This window comes from Chelonoidis abingdonii, chromosome 2 (genome assembly GCF_003597395.2).
Source record: "Chelonoidis abingdonii isolate Lonesome George chromosome 2, CheloAbing_2.0, whole genome shotgun sequence".
In the NCBI taxonomy this organism is placed as follows: Eukaryota; Metazoa; Chordata; order Testudines; family Testudinidae; genus Chelonoidis; species Chelonoidis abingdonii.
In genome coordinates this window covers 53,538,264-53,557,381 of record NC_133770.1, presented here as the reverse complement: position 1 = coordinate 53,557,381, position 19,118 = coordinate 53,538,264, and the positions used below count along the sequence as shown (strand labels likewise).

The window sequence follows — 19,118 nt, the reverse complement described above, 5'->3', positions numbered from 1 at the left end:
GGTGGCCCTCCACAATGAAAGAAACTCCTCCCTGGAGAAGCCTGGCAATTTATTGGTAAATTTTGCCTTTGCTTCCCAATTTAGAAAGTGATAGTTCAATAAAAGTATCTGCCAATTGGCACAGTTGTAAGGATGAGGTAGAATACATTTTCCTGCCAAACAAGTCCAACCTTTCAGAGTACTTGTCCTTTGGGGTCAATTTATATCACCCCCTTCTTAACCTCTCATTAGCTGCCCTTCTGACAGGAGGTGCTGGATGCAAGTAGAAGCAAGCATAGCCATGTCGTCTCTCTTATCTGGGTGCTTTTCTGTGAGTGGTAAGGATGCAAGGGTGCTCCCTAGAGTATTTGCTGGTTCCAAGATAGTGGAGGAGCCACTTTATCCAGAGCTGAGGACTGGAGAATATCCAGCAACTTATGGGCGTTCTTCTGAACAAACAGCCTGAATACCCAACGCTGAAGCCAGGCATGTCAGGAAGCACTAATACAATTTTAAATCCTCTGCTACAGGGGAGAAAGAATATGGCACTGCAGAGTCAACTGTTGATGAACAAGAGGAAGTGAGCCAAGCCAATGGAACCTACTGTGGCACTTGTAGCAACAGCTCAGGCTGAACCATCTGTGGCTGCAGTGATAGAGGCTCTGTGTGTGGAAAAGGTGACCTTGTTCTGGACTGTGTTGAGGATCAAGACCGTGCAGACTCTGGAACATCCCAGGGATTCCATGAGAACGCTCTGGTAGGGGTCAGCAGCCACTGGGCCAAGGACCTCTGTTGCTACTACGGAATATCAGGAAGGCCCAAGAGAGGAGGAAGACATCTCCAAGCCTAATCCTGAGGAACCTTCCAAGTAGTCCCCAGGCAACAAAGGAGCCACCATGGTGGGCCAATCAACATCCAGCCTCATCTACAGTCCAGCACGTTGGATACATGAGAACGGACAAACATAAAGCATTTGGTGCTGGAGCAGACATTGGCACTGAAGCAGAAGCCAGCACCATTCCCATAGAAGCAATGTGCAGTCTCATCATCAGCACCAAAGACAGTTCCTGCGCTGATAACCTGCTTTGCACTGAAAAAGCAGACAACCTCAATTCTGTACCCTGAACTGGAAGAGGTGCTGACACTAACAGATCCGTATCCATTCCAGGTGGTGCCAAGGGCACTGATAAAGCCAGCACAGCTGAATGCTTTTGAATCAAAGGAGAGTCATGACTGACAAGTCCAAAGCTGCCTGATACACCACAAGCTTAGAAACAGTCAGTGACAATACCGAATGGTGCCGATACTGGACTCAACAGATGCTCCACAGGCAGTATTGGAGTCAATGATAGAGTCTACCTGCTCTTACCTCAGTACCAGATAGCAGGTAGATGGCCCTGCTCTTTCACATGTGCTGGATGAATCACTGTGCTGGTCTGCACTCCTCTTAGAAGGTGCAGTGGAATCTCTCCTAGCACTGGAATGGTTCAGTCCATTTTATGAGATCTCTTTCCAGGAGGATCAAAGGAAGGAGAAATGTCTCTTTTCTTCCTTGGAAAAGAATCTGAATCTGTCCGAACAGTCTGTGCTGGCTCAGATAACCTCTGGGAGACCTAATGATCTCTGGAGGTCCCCACCGCCAAAGTGGGCATCATGGACTGCTCAAAAAGGTGCTGTTTCAAACTTAAGACCTTCCCCTGCATTTTCCTCTTGAACAATTTGTAGATGGAGACCATTCTTTAATGTGCCCTTCTCCCATGCACAACAAACAGTGCTTGTGGGGTCACTATGGGGGACAGCCACTGTCCCCTCACCCCCATGATGGGCAATTTTTAAACTCTGGTGATGTCATCACCCAGTATACCTATCTAAACTATACACAACAAAATCCCAGTCAGATTATGCTATTCTACCACACAAAACACTCCAACACTAGCCATGGACAGTAAGAAGGAACTAAAGGGGGTTGAGGCGGCACTGCCCTTAAATAGCCAGGGGAGGGACTAGAGCCACATGGCACAAGTGCTGATCCTACAGTACTGCTGAAACAAAGTTCTCCTGTTTCAGTCATTGGGTGCACACACAGCTGAGTGGAATACACAACTGGAACTACTCAAAGTCATCCTCCTCCTTGCAGGGCCTCCTCTCTATCCACCCACGTTAAAAAACAAAAACAAACAAAAAAATTAGGCTCCTCTCCCCAGCACTCCCTCATGGCTATCTTAGGTGGCTACTCACTCAGCATGGTGGCTTGTGTGGATGCCATTCTTAGGTAGTTAAATCTCCCTCTACTTTGTGAAAAATCGGCCTATGCATCCAGCTGGGGGTTATGAACTCCACTGGGTTACAATATCCAAGAGCCTGGTTGTTAGGGTTTGAATCTGCACTCTGCCTGATTTGCAACAGGGACTATCAGCAAACAGAAAGGAGCCAAAGCTACATTACCCAGGGAAAGTCTCATTGGGGGGTTCCAGAATCCTGCATCAGAGGCTTTTTGGCTGTACAGATCTGCTCTTAAGCAGCTGCTGTTGACACAGATGTCTCCGAGCCAAACGCGGTACTGAAGCTCTTGAAGATATAGATGTTTCATAGTAGCACGGGATTTTTTTTTTTTTTTTGTATTTCTACCCCTTCAGTCATCATGAATTTCATTTAACATACTAAGCACATGATTGAAGATTTAAAACATTTTCATGTTGAAAAATCTAATTTACCACTTAATGAGAAAGTATTTAACTAAATATTTAGTTCTCCAGTTAATTTCTCAAGATGATCTGAAATTTTCTTATTCCTATGGCAGTTTAGTGAACTTTTGAGGATTTGTGCTTACATACTCAATTTTTTGTATATGGAAGTTGTTTTTCAAATCAAAAAATTATTTCACTCCAACAAAATGGCTGAAACCAAGATTATCCAGTTGCTGGTGGCTTTATATCAATAGGTTTATAGCACACCCTTTCTTAAAGACTCTTCTAGTTTAGCGTCCTATGAAATATCTAAATAGCTTTCATAAATGTGAATAGACAAGTCTGAACATTATGCATATTGTAAACTTGGCAGTGGATAAGCAGGGTGTTTCTAATACTATTTAACTGTTTTTGTTTGTTTTTTTAAAAAAACATTACAATTTGCAGAAATTAACTAGTATTTTTAGGGGTTTTTTATTATCACCTGGAGCCAATGTTGAGCAAAACCAATATGTATGAGATTATTTCCATGTACTAGAACCATAACAGGTTGAAACACCAGTGGTAGAGATAGGCTACTCACTTAGCATGGATGGTTGTTATAGAAATACTTGGAATAATACAAAATAACTTAATTCTTTAGTGTTTCACTATCATTTCCAGGCCAAATACATGAACCACTACTATTGTGTTCTTAAATTTTTACTAATAACTTTATTTAAATAAGACACAGGAACTTCTATACTGAAAAAATACAAAACAAAAGCCACACATTTCCTTGTGCAAAGCAATATTGTGTGATAACTCGAATACTGTTCAGCACAGTGGCTAGAAATAACAGTACAGCTATGTACAAAACTTTAAACAATATTTGACAAATTTCTACAGCTGGATGTAGGATACATTTGAGATCAACAACTGCTGGGAAATTTACATGGCAAAGCATTAACTTAACACATTTGGTTCAAAACCTTCAAATACGCTAAGAACAAATGTGCAACAATTAATATTTAGTTTCTCATGGAAAATGAGCATGTAATGTCACCATAAATACAGTACATCAGAGTTCATCATGGATTGAAAAATCACTTTTTATTAAATCTTTCTAGAATCCTAACACCAAGAACTGAAACTACAGATTCGTATTTGGACACTACCAGAGCATAGAAAGGTCACCAAATTGCAATGTTAATCTAGAATGTAAAACATTAGATCAAATTTCCACTTACATCACAGAACAGGGGAATTTTTTCCCTTTCATGTCAATCTACAAAACATATAGTGTTTTCACCAAGGCCTGAGATTAGTAGGGTTCAAGATGGCTGTTGCTGTGTGAGGGCTTCAAAAAGGTTCTTCATGTGAAAATGGTAAAAATAAAACACAGACTTCCCCCTCTTACACTGTCTTTGCAGCTCCACCCTACAGTCAGAATACTGACTGTTTTACAAGCTGCAGGTTCACACCTTGTAATAGAATACTAACAAAACATTCAGAAACAAGAAGGGAACTGGGCTTCTTTATCTCAAAAGAATACACAATAGCAGGATTCTTTTTTCCAATTTTGCCAGTAGTTATTGGTGGAGCTATCTTAGTCTTTTCCCACAATTCCTCATCAAAAGAAGAAAAAAAAAGCAATGGCATGAATTTAATGCTGCAGTAGCTAGCTGCAGGTGGCTAATCTCTTCAATTCCTGGGAAAAGGTAAACCACATTCTCTTAGGAGCAGACAACATAAACCTAATTCCACTTAGCTGAAACCAATGGAGCAAGAACATCAAGTTTATTTTGCCTTTGGGCTCCTCTTTGTATTACAGGAAATTATCTTTGAAAGCAATGCTTTTGCAGTTCCAGCACAGTAAGAATATTAGGAAACAGTTCTTGCTATGTACTATTTTTGAGAAGGTGACCAGGCTGCAAGCGCCAAACTATTTTACTAGGGTTTCTTACCCACATTTTAACAAGGAAAAACTTTATACAGTAGTAATTTAAGTAAATGAGGATACTATGAGAAGCTTTGATTAGGCGAACTTTTGCTTCTCTCCTCCTTTAAAACATCCAGTTGCTCCTTTTGGATTTTAGTCCAAAAGTAGAATCATTCACTATGCAAATAGAATGCTGTTCATGTTGCTTGATAAAATCTGAGAAACCTAATTTCCAACCAGCAAGTGAATGAACATTTCCAGAAGAGAAACTAAACATTAATTCGACTCTTAACTGCCAACATAAACATGAGAGGAAATCCCCACCAACCCCTGTGAAACCTCAATGAATTTTCTGAAATTAAACAAAAACATTCTCGTCTTTTAAAATCCTTTCACACAAAACATGGAATGTTTCTTCTGTACAGCCTAGTACTGAACACTTCATTTGCAACAGCTTAACAGTCATTAACTGAGCGACACCTGAAACCTTTAAATGCCACATTTTACATATATTGAAATGACAGTAAATGCAACAGTTGTTTTACTTGTAACCACATGACAAAGTGATGTTGTACATCACCGATTTGCTGGTTCTCCTCATGTTCACCCATGTCCAGGTCATCATTCTCCTGGATCTGAATGCACTTATTCCAAGAAAGTGGAATGTAATGAGGAAATATTAATGCATAAAATAAGGAAAGGCAAAAGAGTGATGTTCTCTCTTTAGCTTTTTAGCTGTAAAATATTTTATATCCCAATATGATATACATTCCAAGTTACCTGAGTTTAGACTTCGAGAGAAGTACCTGAAGCTAGGCCATAGGGCGGGCACTGTGCAACTGTTGTGGCCATTTTTTTTTTGCATTGTATGTATTACAGAAGTTAGAAACATAAACACCTGGATCAATTGTAAACATAATCCTGAAGTACAGTATTTTCCATAGGACACAACACAGCAAGACATTTTCTATTCAGACAGGCAACTTTTTTGATACAGAGCTTATTTATACTGTAGAATTTGAAACAGAACACAAGACAGTACTAATCTGGTCATACTATGAAATGCATAGTCTCCACTTAAATGCTTAATGATGCACGGTTTTTGCAAGCATTACTGCTTTTTCACAAAAAAATGCTGAGTATGAGTTCTGTCCCTGCCAAGAACACTATTGAGATATTTTTAAGATGCTGATAAGTATTTTGTTTTGTTCTGAAAAGGTTGCCTCTCCATGCAGATGTATTAGTATAGACTCCCCAGTCCTTGTTTCAGGGCAGAGGCCTGCTCTACCTTGGTCTAGATTACCACATAGCTCTGAGGAGAGGAGAGTTCTTCAGTCTGAAGTTCCTGCAAAAGCGGCTGCTGCTGTTGGGATGGCTGTTGTACTGAGACCTCTGTAGAGTCCATTGTGCTGGTGTCATCTGACAGAGATGAGAAGGAGACCCGAGATGAAAGTTGCTCAACAGTCAGAGTGCTCAAAGCTGTGCTTTGACCAGAGTTTGGAGAGTTCTTGAGAGTCAGGTCAGAAGCAGGTAGTAGGGGACCCAGAAGTTTTACAGGACAGAAAGCTGATCCGGTTGGGATGAAATTAACCTTGTTTTTGTCAGGGCATGAAAAGAGCGGGGCTGAGACAGGCTGACGAGACCTACAACGAGACAAATTATTATACACCTGACAAAAAGTTTATTATGTGAACTGGTTTTGTAGTTCTACAAATTGCTAATATGTGTATGACAAGGAATGGGGTTAATTGGACATAAAGGGGCAAACATCTTCCATATTGGTAGTCAGTTAACTGTTTGATCCACAGTATTAAAATAGTATTTATAACAGAAGAGACTGGATACCATTGGACAACATGCAGCTTTCAGCAATAAAATCTACAGTACGTATGCACATGGAAAAATATGAACTTAGAAATTTTAGTTTGACAAAAATATTGAAACAGCAGCATATATTTAGGAGTATTAAATCCCTTTTTTGAAAATGCCATAAGATAAAATTCTCCTTTCTTCAAATCCAGATATTGATTTGGTCCTTCCTCCAGAACCCAACAACACTGCTCCTTAGCCAGCAGGGAATGCTACTGGAGTAGAACATGCCCTCCTGGCTCCTTCCATCCACAGGAGCTGTGTATATGCAACCTACAGCATAGCCACAGTACTGCTGGTCTAGGGAAAAAGAAGTGAAGGCCAAGAGTTTAAATTCTGGTCTCTTGCGCAACAGCACACAGTGGTACCTCAAAACTACTAGGCAAACCCTCTATCGGAAATTTGCTAAGTCTGTATCTACTTTATACACATTCCCTTTCATTTTGTATATATGTTTTATACATGTCAAAATATAGCTCAATGCTGACTGACAAAAACTGCCTGCTCCCAGCATTTTCTTTAAGCCAGGAACATTTTATAAAATGGACACAAATGGATAGGATTATAAAGAAAAGGGATTTATAAATGCTGGATATACTATTTTAAAACTAAGTATTCCATGTTTTCTTTGCATCACTTTTCCTGTTTGTCTTTTATAAACACATTAAAAAGTTCAAGCATAAAATACTCCATTCCCCTTCAAGCGAAAATGAACACTTCCAACTTTTTGCCTGTTCAAACTCTCTAAGAACAGTTTGCTCCTGCAAAACTCATCAGCTGGAGTAGTTTATTCATCTGCAATTGAAAAGATTCAGTAAAAAGGTTTACTGCTTTGCAGATACCAGCTGATATAAAAGGCATTACTTACGACATTTCCTCAAAGACCTTCACTCGCTCACATCCCTCTGGGGGCTCTCGTTTGAACATGTAGCTGTTGTTTGGTTTGGGAGATGAGGCATACTTGGGCAACGGTGAGCTACTCCCACTGTCTGAAAATTTAAAGCAGTTATATTACACTAGTGATTGAGTGTGGTTTTTCATTAAATTTGATTTCCAAACAAGATGCCTTTTTCACAATTTAGCTTCAAATGCCAGTTCGCCTCTACCACAATGCTTCCTTTATTGCAGACTATTTCTAACACCCTTGTATAGCACATTTCTTCTGAATAAAAGCTTCAGTGCAGCAGTAATCTACCATACAACAGCACATAATAGGAGGATATTTTTATCCAGAACACTGCAGATTGAATAAAGCAGAGCTGTAATCCTGGAAACAAATAAGTTCTTTATTATGTATTTCAAAAAAATGTAAATGAACAGGATAATATGTATAGCACATGCAAAAGAATTACAAGTGGTTATGATAATGTGGAGTTCTGTATGCCTTCTCGCTGCATAAACATGGTAATTGAAAATGAATGTATACAGCATATACTTTATTAAAAACTTATAGTCTTTAGCAGAAACGTTGCCCTCAATAGCCTCCTGAATAGCACAGGAGTTAAAGAAAATGAAACAGGTTTGTAATACAGATACCGATTCCTCCCTCCAACCTTGCCTGCATAATCTAGCTTTTAAGTACCTATAATAAAGTAAAGCTTTTAACATTCTTTGTATTCTTCCTTCTAAGCACCAACTGTATGATATGTGTGTTTTTTATTAACCTCTTATTTTCTTCACAGTTTTACTGTTCCTATTATAAAAGAGAACAGCAGAACCATATAGAGCTGATATACCTGAGATACCGAGCAGGTTTTTCTGTCTTTCTGATTTGTCAGAAAGTAAAGACTCATATTGAAATAGTCTGGTAGGTGCAACAGGATGATGTTTAATATTTGGGGGGAACTCAAAGGGTTCACATTGTCTGATTAAAAAGAAAATTACCTATTTTTCTCATCTTGGCTGTTTAACAACATTTAGTGTAAGAAGCTTCTATTGCACTGCAAAATTAAAATGTTTTAAATATTAATATGTTAATATATTTCCCACTGGAATTTGAGGAATTTCTTGGGGAGACATCCACCTTGCTGTTAACTGGTCTTTGTGATACTGGTGGCATGGGAGGCAGAGCTAACATTCCCCATTCCGGTTCATCATGGAAATGGAACATCATAGTTAGAGACACAATGTCAACTTGAAATCTAGTCAGTTACAAAAAAGAAGTTAAGGATGGGATTCAAAAAAGTGATTAGGAGACTCACCTGGGAGGTGAGAGATTCAAGATCAAGTCCCTGCTACAGATCAGGCAGAATGGAAGTTTCTGATGTCTTAGCTGAGGGCCTAACCACTGAACTAAAGGCTATAAGGGGGGGCCTACCACAAATATTTCTGAAGACAAAACAGCAACCTGGCTTTGGCACTTAACTCGAGGAGAGGGTTTATGGCTGTGAATCCTAAGCGGAAGAAGATGCTTTCCTCTGGCCCAGAGATAGGCACCTGACTCCCTGGGAGGGGCAGGGCTTAGGCCAGACCCCTTCTCCTCAGCAGTTCCCACTGGCTAGTTTAGGCAGCTCCCCACTCAGCACACTGGCTTTTGCAAATCCCTTTTTATGGTATCTTGCTCTCCCCACACATTGTACAGAGAGCCTGGGCACTTACCTCAGGGTTTTGAATTTCAGCAGGCTGAAGGGCACCCAAGTCCTGCTTCCAAATTCCACCCTAAGAGTAATTTCTGTTTCTGTACCTGTTTGAGTTCCCCAGACAATTTCTGTGGGTTCACATACACATTTTCCTATTTGCGAATGTTTTATTTTCCCCTGTTGTATGAAAGACAAGCAGAAACAACAAGGGAAAATCTACTAACTGAGGCCACAATCTTGCACTGTGATCCACTAGCACAGACTCCCCACAGCCCAGGCAGAGATTCAGTGAATTCATTTTAAGTCCACTTTGAGAAACCACAAAAGAGTCTGCAAAAGTTCTGATATAATCATTGCTCATAAATATAAGATACTGAATTTTAATGTTAGGTGTTTTGATAGATCACTATTTCATTTTTAATGGACACTACCAACTTAGCCACACTTCCCTTTAACAGTACTGCAACTGATTTGAGGAAAATTTTTTCCAGTTTCACTGTTTCTCCCTCAACAGTTGGAATGGACCTTTTAGTTACAGGATATTAGGTGTTACCTGTAACAAGATAGATAAAAAGCTTGCAAACAGTAGTATGATTTGTCAAGTTGACAGTGTCAAGATCCTTCCAGAATCTTTCCAATACTTGGCCAGCATGGCTGACCCCATAGAAAAAGGTCATATGTTGAACCCAGAACAGGAAGAGTAGACTGAAATGTGGGTGATGGAATGTAATCCTGTGTTCATTCCTCCTCTTCTAGCATTTAAAATTGAAGATCCAGGTTTCCACTTAAAATCTGTTTGGAAATGAGACTGTATTACTGTTCATTGCACCAATCAATGGAAAACTGTAGACGTAAACCTAAGAGAGAACAGTTGAATTTAAAATTTAGTCAATTTTAAGAAGATCTACAATCCTGTTTAGACAGCTCATCAATTGATAAAGTTTTTAGCATGTTTGGATTTGTTTGTTGAAACTATTAGACAAAGTAAGTAAATAAATTGGTAAAAGTGTATTAATATCTAAGGGTAGACACGAAGTAGGGGGATGATTAACAAGTTAACACAAGCGAGTGTGTGTGGGTGGGTGGGTGCGTGAGTGTATGTGTGTTACTTACAGAACAAGCCTTTCATTTTGGACAGAATGTGATTTTGATGTCTCAAGAATACATATGCTTATGAAGTGAATCACACAGTATGTGCTTTGTGCTTCATTTCATAAAACCTTAAAAAGTTTTTTTTCGGGGCTGTGGAAACAAAATCACAAGCCTGTAATTATATCAGTATTTAAAGCGGGAAGGACAGTCTTTACAGTTTCTTAAACTGATATTCAGTAGTGCCAGAATCTCATATGGTAAAGTTTTTAGTGAAGTAGATACCTCCAGTAATAAAGTTCAGAAATATCAACTGTATTTCTAATATTAAAAAATAAGTAATGTGTATTTTAATAATCCTGCAAATATTTCTTCCCAAACACCATCCCTTTGGGAGGCAGGGATGCCTGGCTTCTTTCAAAGTCATTATTTTATATTCATTCAACAGCTAGTGGGGTGTGCTCTACAAGCATATGTCAACAAAACAAGCATACTGTACCTCCGTATCGGATCTTAATCAGGTCAAGGTTCCAGATTCCTAATGTCACTTCTTAGCTACTCTGAACAGCTGCTCTGCCTCTGTACCGTTAAGCACGTGTGACACGGATAACTTTTTGAAGTTTCTAAAAATTTTTTTAAAAATACCACTAAATAGCTTGCATGGTGACTGAAAGTTTCAAATCGTATTTCCCCTCCATTTTTCACAGGACTGTTAGTTGTCAACACTGATTTTGCTGCTGCAAAATATGGTTCAGATGTATCTTTGTATCCTTCTCGTTTTGAGTAACATATGCTTAGTTTATTGGCACAAGTTTTTAATATTGTCAGTGCTACAAAGCCAACAATGCCACAGAAGAGCAAGCTCAATTCTGCTCTCCTTGGAACAGTATCAATAACGTTGTCAGTTACATTTCCAGTACCAGAAGACTTACTGCTGATAAAGTTACATGAGGAATGGTGAACACTGCTTAATTTTTTCATGTATTGGGCTGAATCTGCAGTGTTGGCAGTTAAAAGCCTACAATTTTAGTAAATGAACGAATCGCATTTCATTAAGGAAGGAGTGATAGAAAATTAATAGAAAATAGTAAGATGTAACACCTAAGTTCAATTTTTTCACTGTTACTACAATGAAGACTGCCTTGGGAAAAGTTTTGTCTGGCAGGAGTCCCATGTTACACAACTGTAAACTTAAAATTTAGACATTTTGAATGCTGTTTTATGCTTATGATTTAGAAAATGTTTACAATTTAACCAAATTTAACAATATGATTATTTTCACTAATAACCACACACACATTAAATATGTATTACATATGTAATGTTTTTAATCTCTAGATATGTTTCAACAATGACAATACTGTCCTGTGACAGTACTTACACAAAAGGGACAGATGTAAGAGGTAACCTGCAAAGTTTAACTACTAATCTTGAATGGCAGATGGACAACTGAAAAACAAACAAAAGGAAAAGAGAAACTCTGCTAATGACCCTCAGGATTACTCTTTATTTTGATAGGTTAAAAACAAATGGTATTCTTATTTTTTAAGTCCCTTTCTGCTTGTATTCTCTCCATGCACTTTATAAAACCTTTACAAACCATGAGCCAGATCCTGCAGTCCTCATTTAGCCAAATCTCCCACTAAAAGATAATTAAATGGGAGTTTTGGCCAAGACAGGATTGCAGGATACAGCTCCATATATAAAGGAGTCCATTGAACAGCCATCACTGAAGTGCAGCTAATACTGAGATGGAATATACAAACTAAGTAATAGTGTACAGAACACTAAAAAAATTTAGCCCAGGAGGTTTATCAGAATACTATATAAAATTGAAACTTTGGGTGCAGAATATAGAGTCCAGGTAGACAGAATATAGTTACTCAAACTGGAATTTAGCCAGGACATTAAGTCTTGTGAAAATGCAGTGGGACTTTCAGTAAGTACACAGGAGTTCATTTTTATATTTCACTGAAAAGATCGCACCTCTATCCGCTTGTTTCTTGGGGCACCCAGTTTACAGCACTATTCTGCAGCCTCTAAGTAGTACTTAAAAGTGAATACTTATCACTAAATCATTTAAGAAAAGGTTATACATCGTAAAGGTATTTTTCCCTTTATAAAATGTATTTTAAAGCAGGCTAGTTATACATTAGGATTGTCTGTCTAATTTACCTCTCGTGCCTCAAGTATAAAATTATCCTGTCCTACTTTCTTCCCCGCGTACTCATTATCTTTTCTTTTCCTCTGTCCACGAGACTAGAATTACCTCAATATTACTCTTCTCCGAAGCACAAATGTTGCTAAAACAAATTCTAGAGAAACTGCAGTACATCAAATATTTAGCAGCTTAAGAGTTACTATGCTAGATTGCTAGGCAAGGGACCACTATGGAGGTAATCTGCATTTAAAAAAAATACTTTAACCGACTCTTTGACTGGTTAACTCCCTGATCAGATACCAGATTCTACATTACAAATTTTAACAGGATAAGTTTAGAGCGCTCAAATATTGCTCCAGAAGACAGGGTCTCAAAAGTCAATTCTATGTGCACTAGAGTCAAACCAATGTCACAGATCTGCATTCCAATAATACAAACTTTGTAGAGTTGGTAGCCTTAATGCACTGAAGATGCCTCTTACCATACTCTAGGCTCACCAATTTTTAAAACAGTGGCCATTAAATTTTCTCCTCACATGCTCTGACCAATGCTGTTCAGAATCATTCTCCCATTGCAGAAACTGTTATAGTTCCCCTCACCAGAGTTTACTTTCATTTTCTATTGAAAAATCCACTAGATTAAGTAGCTCCTTATAGAAATGTAATCTAAACAGCTGATCTGGTTCAAAGAGCAGCAAATGAGGGCCTGTGGCCAAAGCACAGCATTACACAAGAAAGAAAAGATGCTTTAGAAATGTGAAGCAGTGCTGTGTCTGGACAGCGGGCTGGCACCCCTTAATACTCATGTGGCTCAATTAACTATTAACTTTCATTTTCTATTCAGAAAAACATTCAGGAGCAGCTTAATGCTGTTAATTATAATTTTTCAGTAGTAAATCAAAATGAGTTTTTTTAACTAGAAGGGAAAACGAGGCCCAAATCACTAAGAAACAGAATACATCATCTGGGATTTAAAATACCTACATTTTGTTAGCATGTACTAGTAAGCTTTTCAAGCCTTAAAATGTCTGACTGCAAAGAAAGCCATACGGTATGTTGTTCATCTGATAGTTGAATTTTAATATCGCATAAGAACTCTTGAATCTGAAATTGTGGAAGTCACTGCATCCGTTTTTCTAGCACCAATAATTAATGCTGTTCATTAGCAATGCATAGAGTTACTAAACTATGTCTACAGAAACTGGTTATAAATTTACTAAAAACAACCATGACCTTGGTTGTGCTGTGACTGAACTTTTTTGGTGGTGCTGGAGGTAATGGGTATTTCATAATACTAATATATACTCATAATAAAGCTATTTTGTCATATCTGCGTGCCTGGTACAATAATATTACTGACAGTACAACTTTACAAACTAGCATGTTTGTCCCCGATGCTATATACATAAACATTAAGGCTGACAATTAGTAAAAACCTACTATTACAGACAGTCCTAAGATCCATGTACAGAGCAAATGCCACTGATACTTTTGAAGCTCAGTAGCAAAACTAAGTCCAAATAACTGTCAGCTTCTTCAAAAAACAGAAGACCTGACACATGAAAAGCAATTCAAATTTGAATTAAAATACTTCAGTTCTAATCTTCATTTTCTAACCAGGAGATATCCAAGACATATAACTTCAAAAAAAAATCATCTCAAAAGCCCACATTCTTAAAAATATTGTATTATACTTCCACACAAATAAAAGATTTTCCTTTAGAATGTGAATACTCATTTTATTTGTTGTCAAGTTTAGATTTGTGCATTTCTAACTACAAATTGAATCTTCCCCCCCCCCCACTTCTTAGTGTGTGTGTTTTGAGGAAATACATTTGAACAAACTTACCTGTGAGTTGACTAATTTTTTTAAACTGTGAATGTTTTTGATGGTGGCAGTCTATTTACTGATTTGACCTGGACAAAGCAACACAGAACTTGCAGATAAACTGCCCATTAGTGAAAAGGGTTATCTATTTTTGTCCTCCTGGTCTCTGCTGATTTTGGAGCCAGGCCAATTCTTGCATTGTAGACTTTTTAGGCAGTCTGATCTTTTCTAGATGATAAACAGTTCTATAATTAATTCCTTTCTTCCTGAATTAAAGACAGACAGGTAACATTCTTCAGGATCACGAACAGTCAGTACTCCCCATAAAAAGACCATCTTATTGTATCCAGATTATATAATACTAAAAGGTGTATTAATAAAAAAAATAAGCAGAGAACATACACAGGGAGGAGTGTAAAACCTTAACTGCACCATCCAGCATTGTACTGTACTTAGCACACTAGTGAATCAATTCCAAAATCTTAGTTACAAAAAGAAAATGAGTTTTTACTAAAGACATTCAGAAACCTTATACAAATTATCTCTGTGGAATCCATTGCCTGACCCTTTCACAGACGCACATTGTCCTCCCACCAAAATGGAGTCTGTCTCTTTAGCCCATTTAGACTTCGATTAGTCACCCAGAAGCCATTGAGCCATTCAATTAGCAAACATTATTACCCAAAATCCACATATCAGATTTGTGAAAATGCTAAAACTTCATCCCAGGAGTGACACCCAAAGTTGCTCTTTGTGACAACTTTGGGTGTCTTGTGAGCTCTTGTGACACAGTTCTGATGCCAAAGCTACTAGGCTACTTGATGATTCTTCCAAACACATACACATCAGGGCAAATTAGACATTTTTTGTTTAACTGTAAACTTGTTAGTTATTTCAATAAAAATCAATGTTTAGATAGAAGCCTAAATTTGTTAATGCTGTATAGGAAACTGTTCTAAAACTGACATTTTCTTGAGTTAATAATTCTTACTTATATCTAACAAATAAATTTTGCTTTTTATTTTAAATGTATAGCAAGAATGGACTGAAAAGGAGTAACACTACAATACTTTGGAAACTTTCCTAAACAATTCACAGCTATTGAAATAATGCATCAAGAACAGGCTACCTCTAAATTAAAATTCCTGATCAAACAATCAATCAGTCTCTTTGGTCAGTCAAATAGGGGCATTTTACAATTTTCACTCAGGTTTACAGAAATATTCTAAGTTGACAGAACAATGGTACCACAGATGCAATAGATCTCCTGTTTAGTGAGCCAACTCATATTATGAGCAAAATTCCCATCTGAAGGAAGTAATAGGTGATCAGGAAACAAAAGACAAACTACTAAAAGCATAACCCGGGGAACAAAAAACAATGAATGAAACTGGCCAGTCACAAAACAAAATTAGATATTTTACTGAAACTAAACAACTATTCTGTCACTCTGTAGGTACTGGAAATTAAGTTTATGAATGCTGGGATTCCCCATTCACACAAGACATTTTCTCTCCAGCACATGCGCTGCTACTACTACGAAGGCTAATGATACTACAGTGTACAGTATTGCTACTTACATCTTTGTGTACTACATAATTTATCTGTTAACTCTTTCAAAAACTGGAACCCTACGAAGTTCCACTGCCATTTACAACCTCGACAGAGAAAAGTGAAAGATATTGACAGTGGTTTTAATGTAAAATTTAATTAAGAAGTCATTCAGAAATCCTGTTTGGTTATGCAATGCAGCCAAATACAAACTGAGTTCTTCATCAACAAGTTCCAACTACTTCCAGTGAGACGCAACAGTTTAGTTACAAATGTAATGTTAGAAAAATGCAAAATCATATTTTGAACAAAGTTCATAAACAGTCAGATTCACCATTTTGATCAGCAAGTAACTCACTCATAAGATGAATACAGATTCTACATACTCCTTTATGAAACACTTTTTTGAACATATACATTGTGCTTTCTGCATTCTTCCTGCTATACCCTTCATATGTACTTATGACTCTGCTGTGCTCCACTGACATATTTATGGAAGATGTTTGTGAAATTTCACAAACAAGAGGGGAAAAACATATGTACACAAACAAAACCAATTTTAAGATGAATCCTCATCTGCAATCCCACTACAACAACCAAACAGAACATAACAAAAAATTGATGTAATGAGTAAAATGAAGGTAGTAGTAAATGCAGGACACCACATGCTATCCCAGTGCCCATATGCTCAAACGGACCATTCAACTCTCACCTTTATCACGGTCATATAGCAAATCTTCTGTTGAGCAAGGACTCCCATCCTGAGATTCCGGAGGGCAAAAGGGAGAGACACATGGTGAATGGCTGCTGCAGCTGCTGCTGCGCTCTTGGACAGAGGGAGTCTGTGTATCAATGCTACGCGTGCTACTGCTACGATAATGAGCAGGCAAGGGTGCTCTTCGACCATCAGGAATATCCAAAGGCTGCAACAGAAATAATGCTTATATTACATTGGAAAGGCCGATTCTAAAAGCCTTCAGCCTGCAAAGCTCCCACTGAAGACTCGGGTCTTGACTACAAAGAACTGTTCTAAACCAAGCATGTTATTTAAAAAGGAAAGAATGATAAAATGCACATTGAACTCTTTTGCTCCAGGACAACTGCAGCTGCAACTATATTTCTTATACAAGTTTCAGGACTAGATGCATTTCAGTTTATCTAAGGCCTTGGCTACACTGGAGCTTTACAGCGCTGCAATTTTCTCACTCAGGGATGTGAAAAGAACACCCCCAAGTGCTGCAAGATACAGCGCTGTAAAGCACCAGTGTAAACAGCGCTGCAAACTAATCCCCATGGGGAGGTGGAGTACATGCAGCGCTGGGAGAGCTCTCTCCCAGCGCTGGTGCTGCGACAACACTCACACTTCAAAGCGCTGCTGTGGCAGTGCTCCCGCAGCAGCGCTTTGAAGTTTCGAGTGTAGCCAAGCCCTTACTGTGCTAAGATTTATTCTGCTTAAATAAATAATAATACAAAATGTTAAATAAATAACTGCTTAACTTCTCAATTTTGTTTAACAGAGATTACACTAGTATAGTTATTTCCAATAAGTTACTATTCTTACAAAAGGAAAAAAAAATCACCTTAACAAAGATCTCCAACGGATAAGATTTTATGCTTTGGTGTAACTAGTTTTGGCGAGAGAGCACAATGAAAGATGAAAATATAATAGTAAGTTACATGCTTAGTTTAAAAAAAAAACAAACACCACACTTTTTTAACTGTGGCTTACCATTCTCTGGTCCACTGTTTAAGCCCCTTCCACTCACTCCCCTTTTGGTGACAATAACAAACCAGATTGGTGTACTCTCCCATTTGCTATTCTTCCCCCCGGGTATATAGTTTTGTCTTTGAGAACAGTGTTCTCTCAACATCTCCAGTCAAATCTGTAGAGCCCTGCAAACCTGTGGGTATCCGTTTTACATCTGCGGCGGGGTTGGGACGGGGGACTGCTTAGGCCCCACACCCAGTGGCAGGTGGCAGGTCCACATATACCCCACCCCCGGCCGGAGCTGGGTCAGGGAGAGCTGCGGAGCCAGCTGTGAAGAGCCTGGGTCCCTCCACCTGTCCTGGGCAGAGAGGCTGGGGAGTAGGGGCACTGGGTGGGCAGAGAGGCAGGGACACGGGCCGGAGGCTGCTCGAGCTCCCTGCCCACACAGCTCCACACAGTTGCCTGCCTTGCTCTTACCGTGGCCAGGCTGCAGCTCAGAGCCGCTCCTCAGCTAGAGCTGGGTCCAGGAGAGCTGTGCCGGCAGGTGTGGGGACCCTGGGTGTCTCCACCTGCCCTGGGTGGTGAGCTTGGGGGGCAGTGATACTGGGTGAGGGGCCGGGAGTTTTGGCAGGGGGCTGGTCAGGCCCCTCACCCAGGGTAGGTGGAGGGTCCACTGTGGCATCTCACAGTTGTCAGCACAGCTCTGGCTGAGGAGGGAGACAGCTCAGAGATACTGCCTGGCCACAATAAGAGCAGGGAGGGCAGCTGTGGGGAGCCGCGGTGGACCCTCCACATGCCCTGGGTGGGGGGCCTAAGCAGCCCCCAGGCAGCTCCACAGGTGTCCCCCTCCCAGGCCAGCCTGGAGCCCAGTTGGGGTGCTGTGGCAGACCCTCCACCTGCCCGTGGAGCAGGAGGAGCGACTGAGAGGAGTCCCCAGCCATGTCCCCGTCCCCCTACCAGGCCAAGGGCAGGTGGAGGATCCACGACTCCGTGCAGGCTTCCCACAGCTGCTCATGTGGCTCTCTCTGACCGGGCTCTGGCAGGAGGGCTGCCTTGGAGCCTCAGTCCGACACACAGTGTAGAGCTCTCCAAATCCACAGATAATTTTTATGGACTGTGGATCAGATGCGGATACACGTTTGTGTATCCACACAGGGCTCTACATATCTGAATTATATTGCACTTTAAAACAGGAAAGAGGGAACAAATAAAACCAATAAAACACACACATCAATTTTAGTCTCATTTAGGTGAGGACGAGGAAAGAGATTTTTTTTAATTTTAATTTTAGTCAAAATGGTTCAGCCATTTCTGAGACTGAGGCTAGGGGAAAATGCATTGTTTTGCCCTTGTTAAAAAATTCTAGAGGACTTTTACTTTGAACAAATGGCTTGCTTAGTACCACATAGGAGCTCTGTGGCACAGACAGCATTAATTCTGCCATTTCCTAACTTCTGGGTGCTTTCACTTTATAACTGTAATAATGTTCTTTCAATGTGTTTTTTGTATGTAATATTATATAGACTAAATATTTCACAGTAAAAACTTCCTAAAGCTACTGATAACATGGCTAAAAATTGTGACTACCTAGCTTAAATTTCACTTTTCTTTTCACATGCCATTGTGAATGGAAAAAAGAAAGCTGCAATCCAATCATATGAAACAGACTGTCACGACATGATGTCTGAACACAAGAAATGAACACCTTCAAGGCTCAAACAGAACACATTTTCCTTATAATGATCGT

The 19,118-nt window shown here is 39.3% G+C and overlaps 1 protein-coding gene across 3 annotated transcripts in view; it reads right to left on the bottom strand.

Moving 5' to 3' along the window:
- Positions 1 to 3,358: 3,358 nt before the first annotated feature.
- GLCCI1 (glucocorticoid induced 1) overlaps positions 3,359 to 19,118 on the bottom strand; it is a 96,768-nt gene continuing 81,008 nt past the window's right edge. For 2 of the 3 annotated variants that reach the window (XM_075062375.1, XM_075062374.1), the window contains exons 6-8: positions 16,376 to 16,586; positions 7,325 to 7,445; positions 3,359 to 6,230 (exon numbers count right to left, since the gene is read on the bottom strand). In XM_075062375.1, coding sequence (XP_074918476.1) covers positions 5,882 to 6,230; positions 7,325 to 7,445; positions 16,376 to 16,586 — 681 coding nt within the window. In that variant the 3' untranslated portion in view covers positions 3,359 to 5,881. The remainder of the gene's footprint in view (positions 6,231 to 7,324; positions 7,446 to 16,375; positions 16,587 to 19,118) is intronic. The other variant, XM_075062376.1, reaches the window with a different exon arrangement.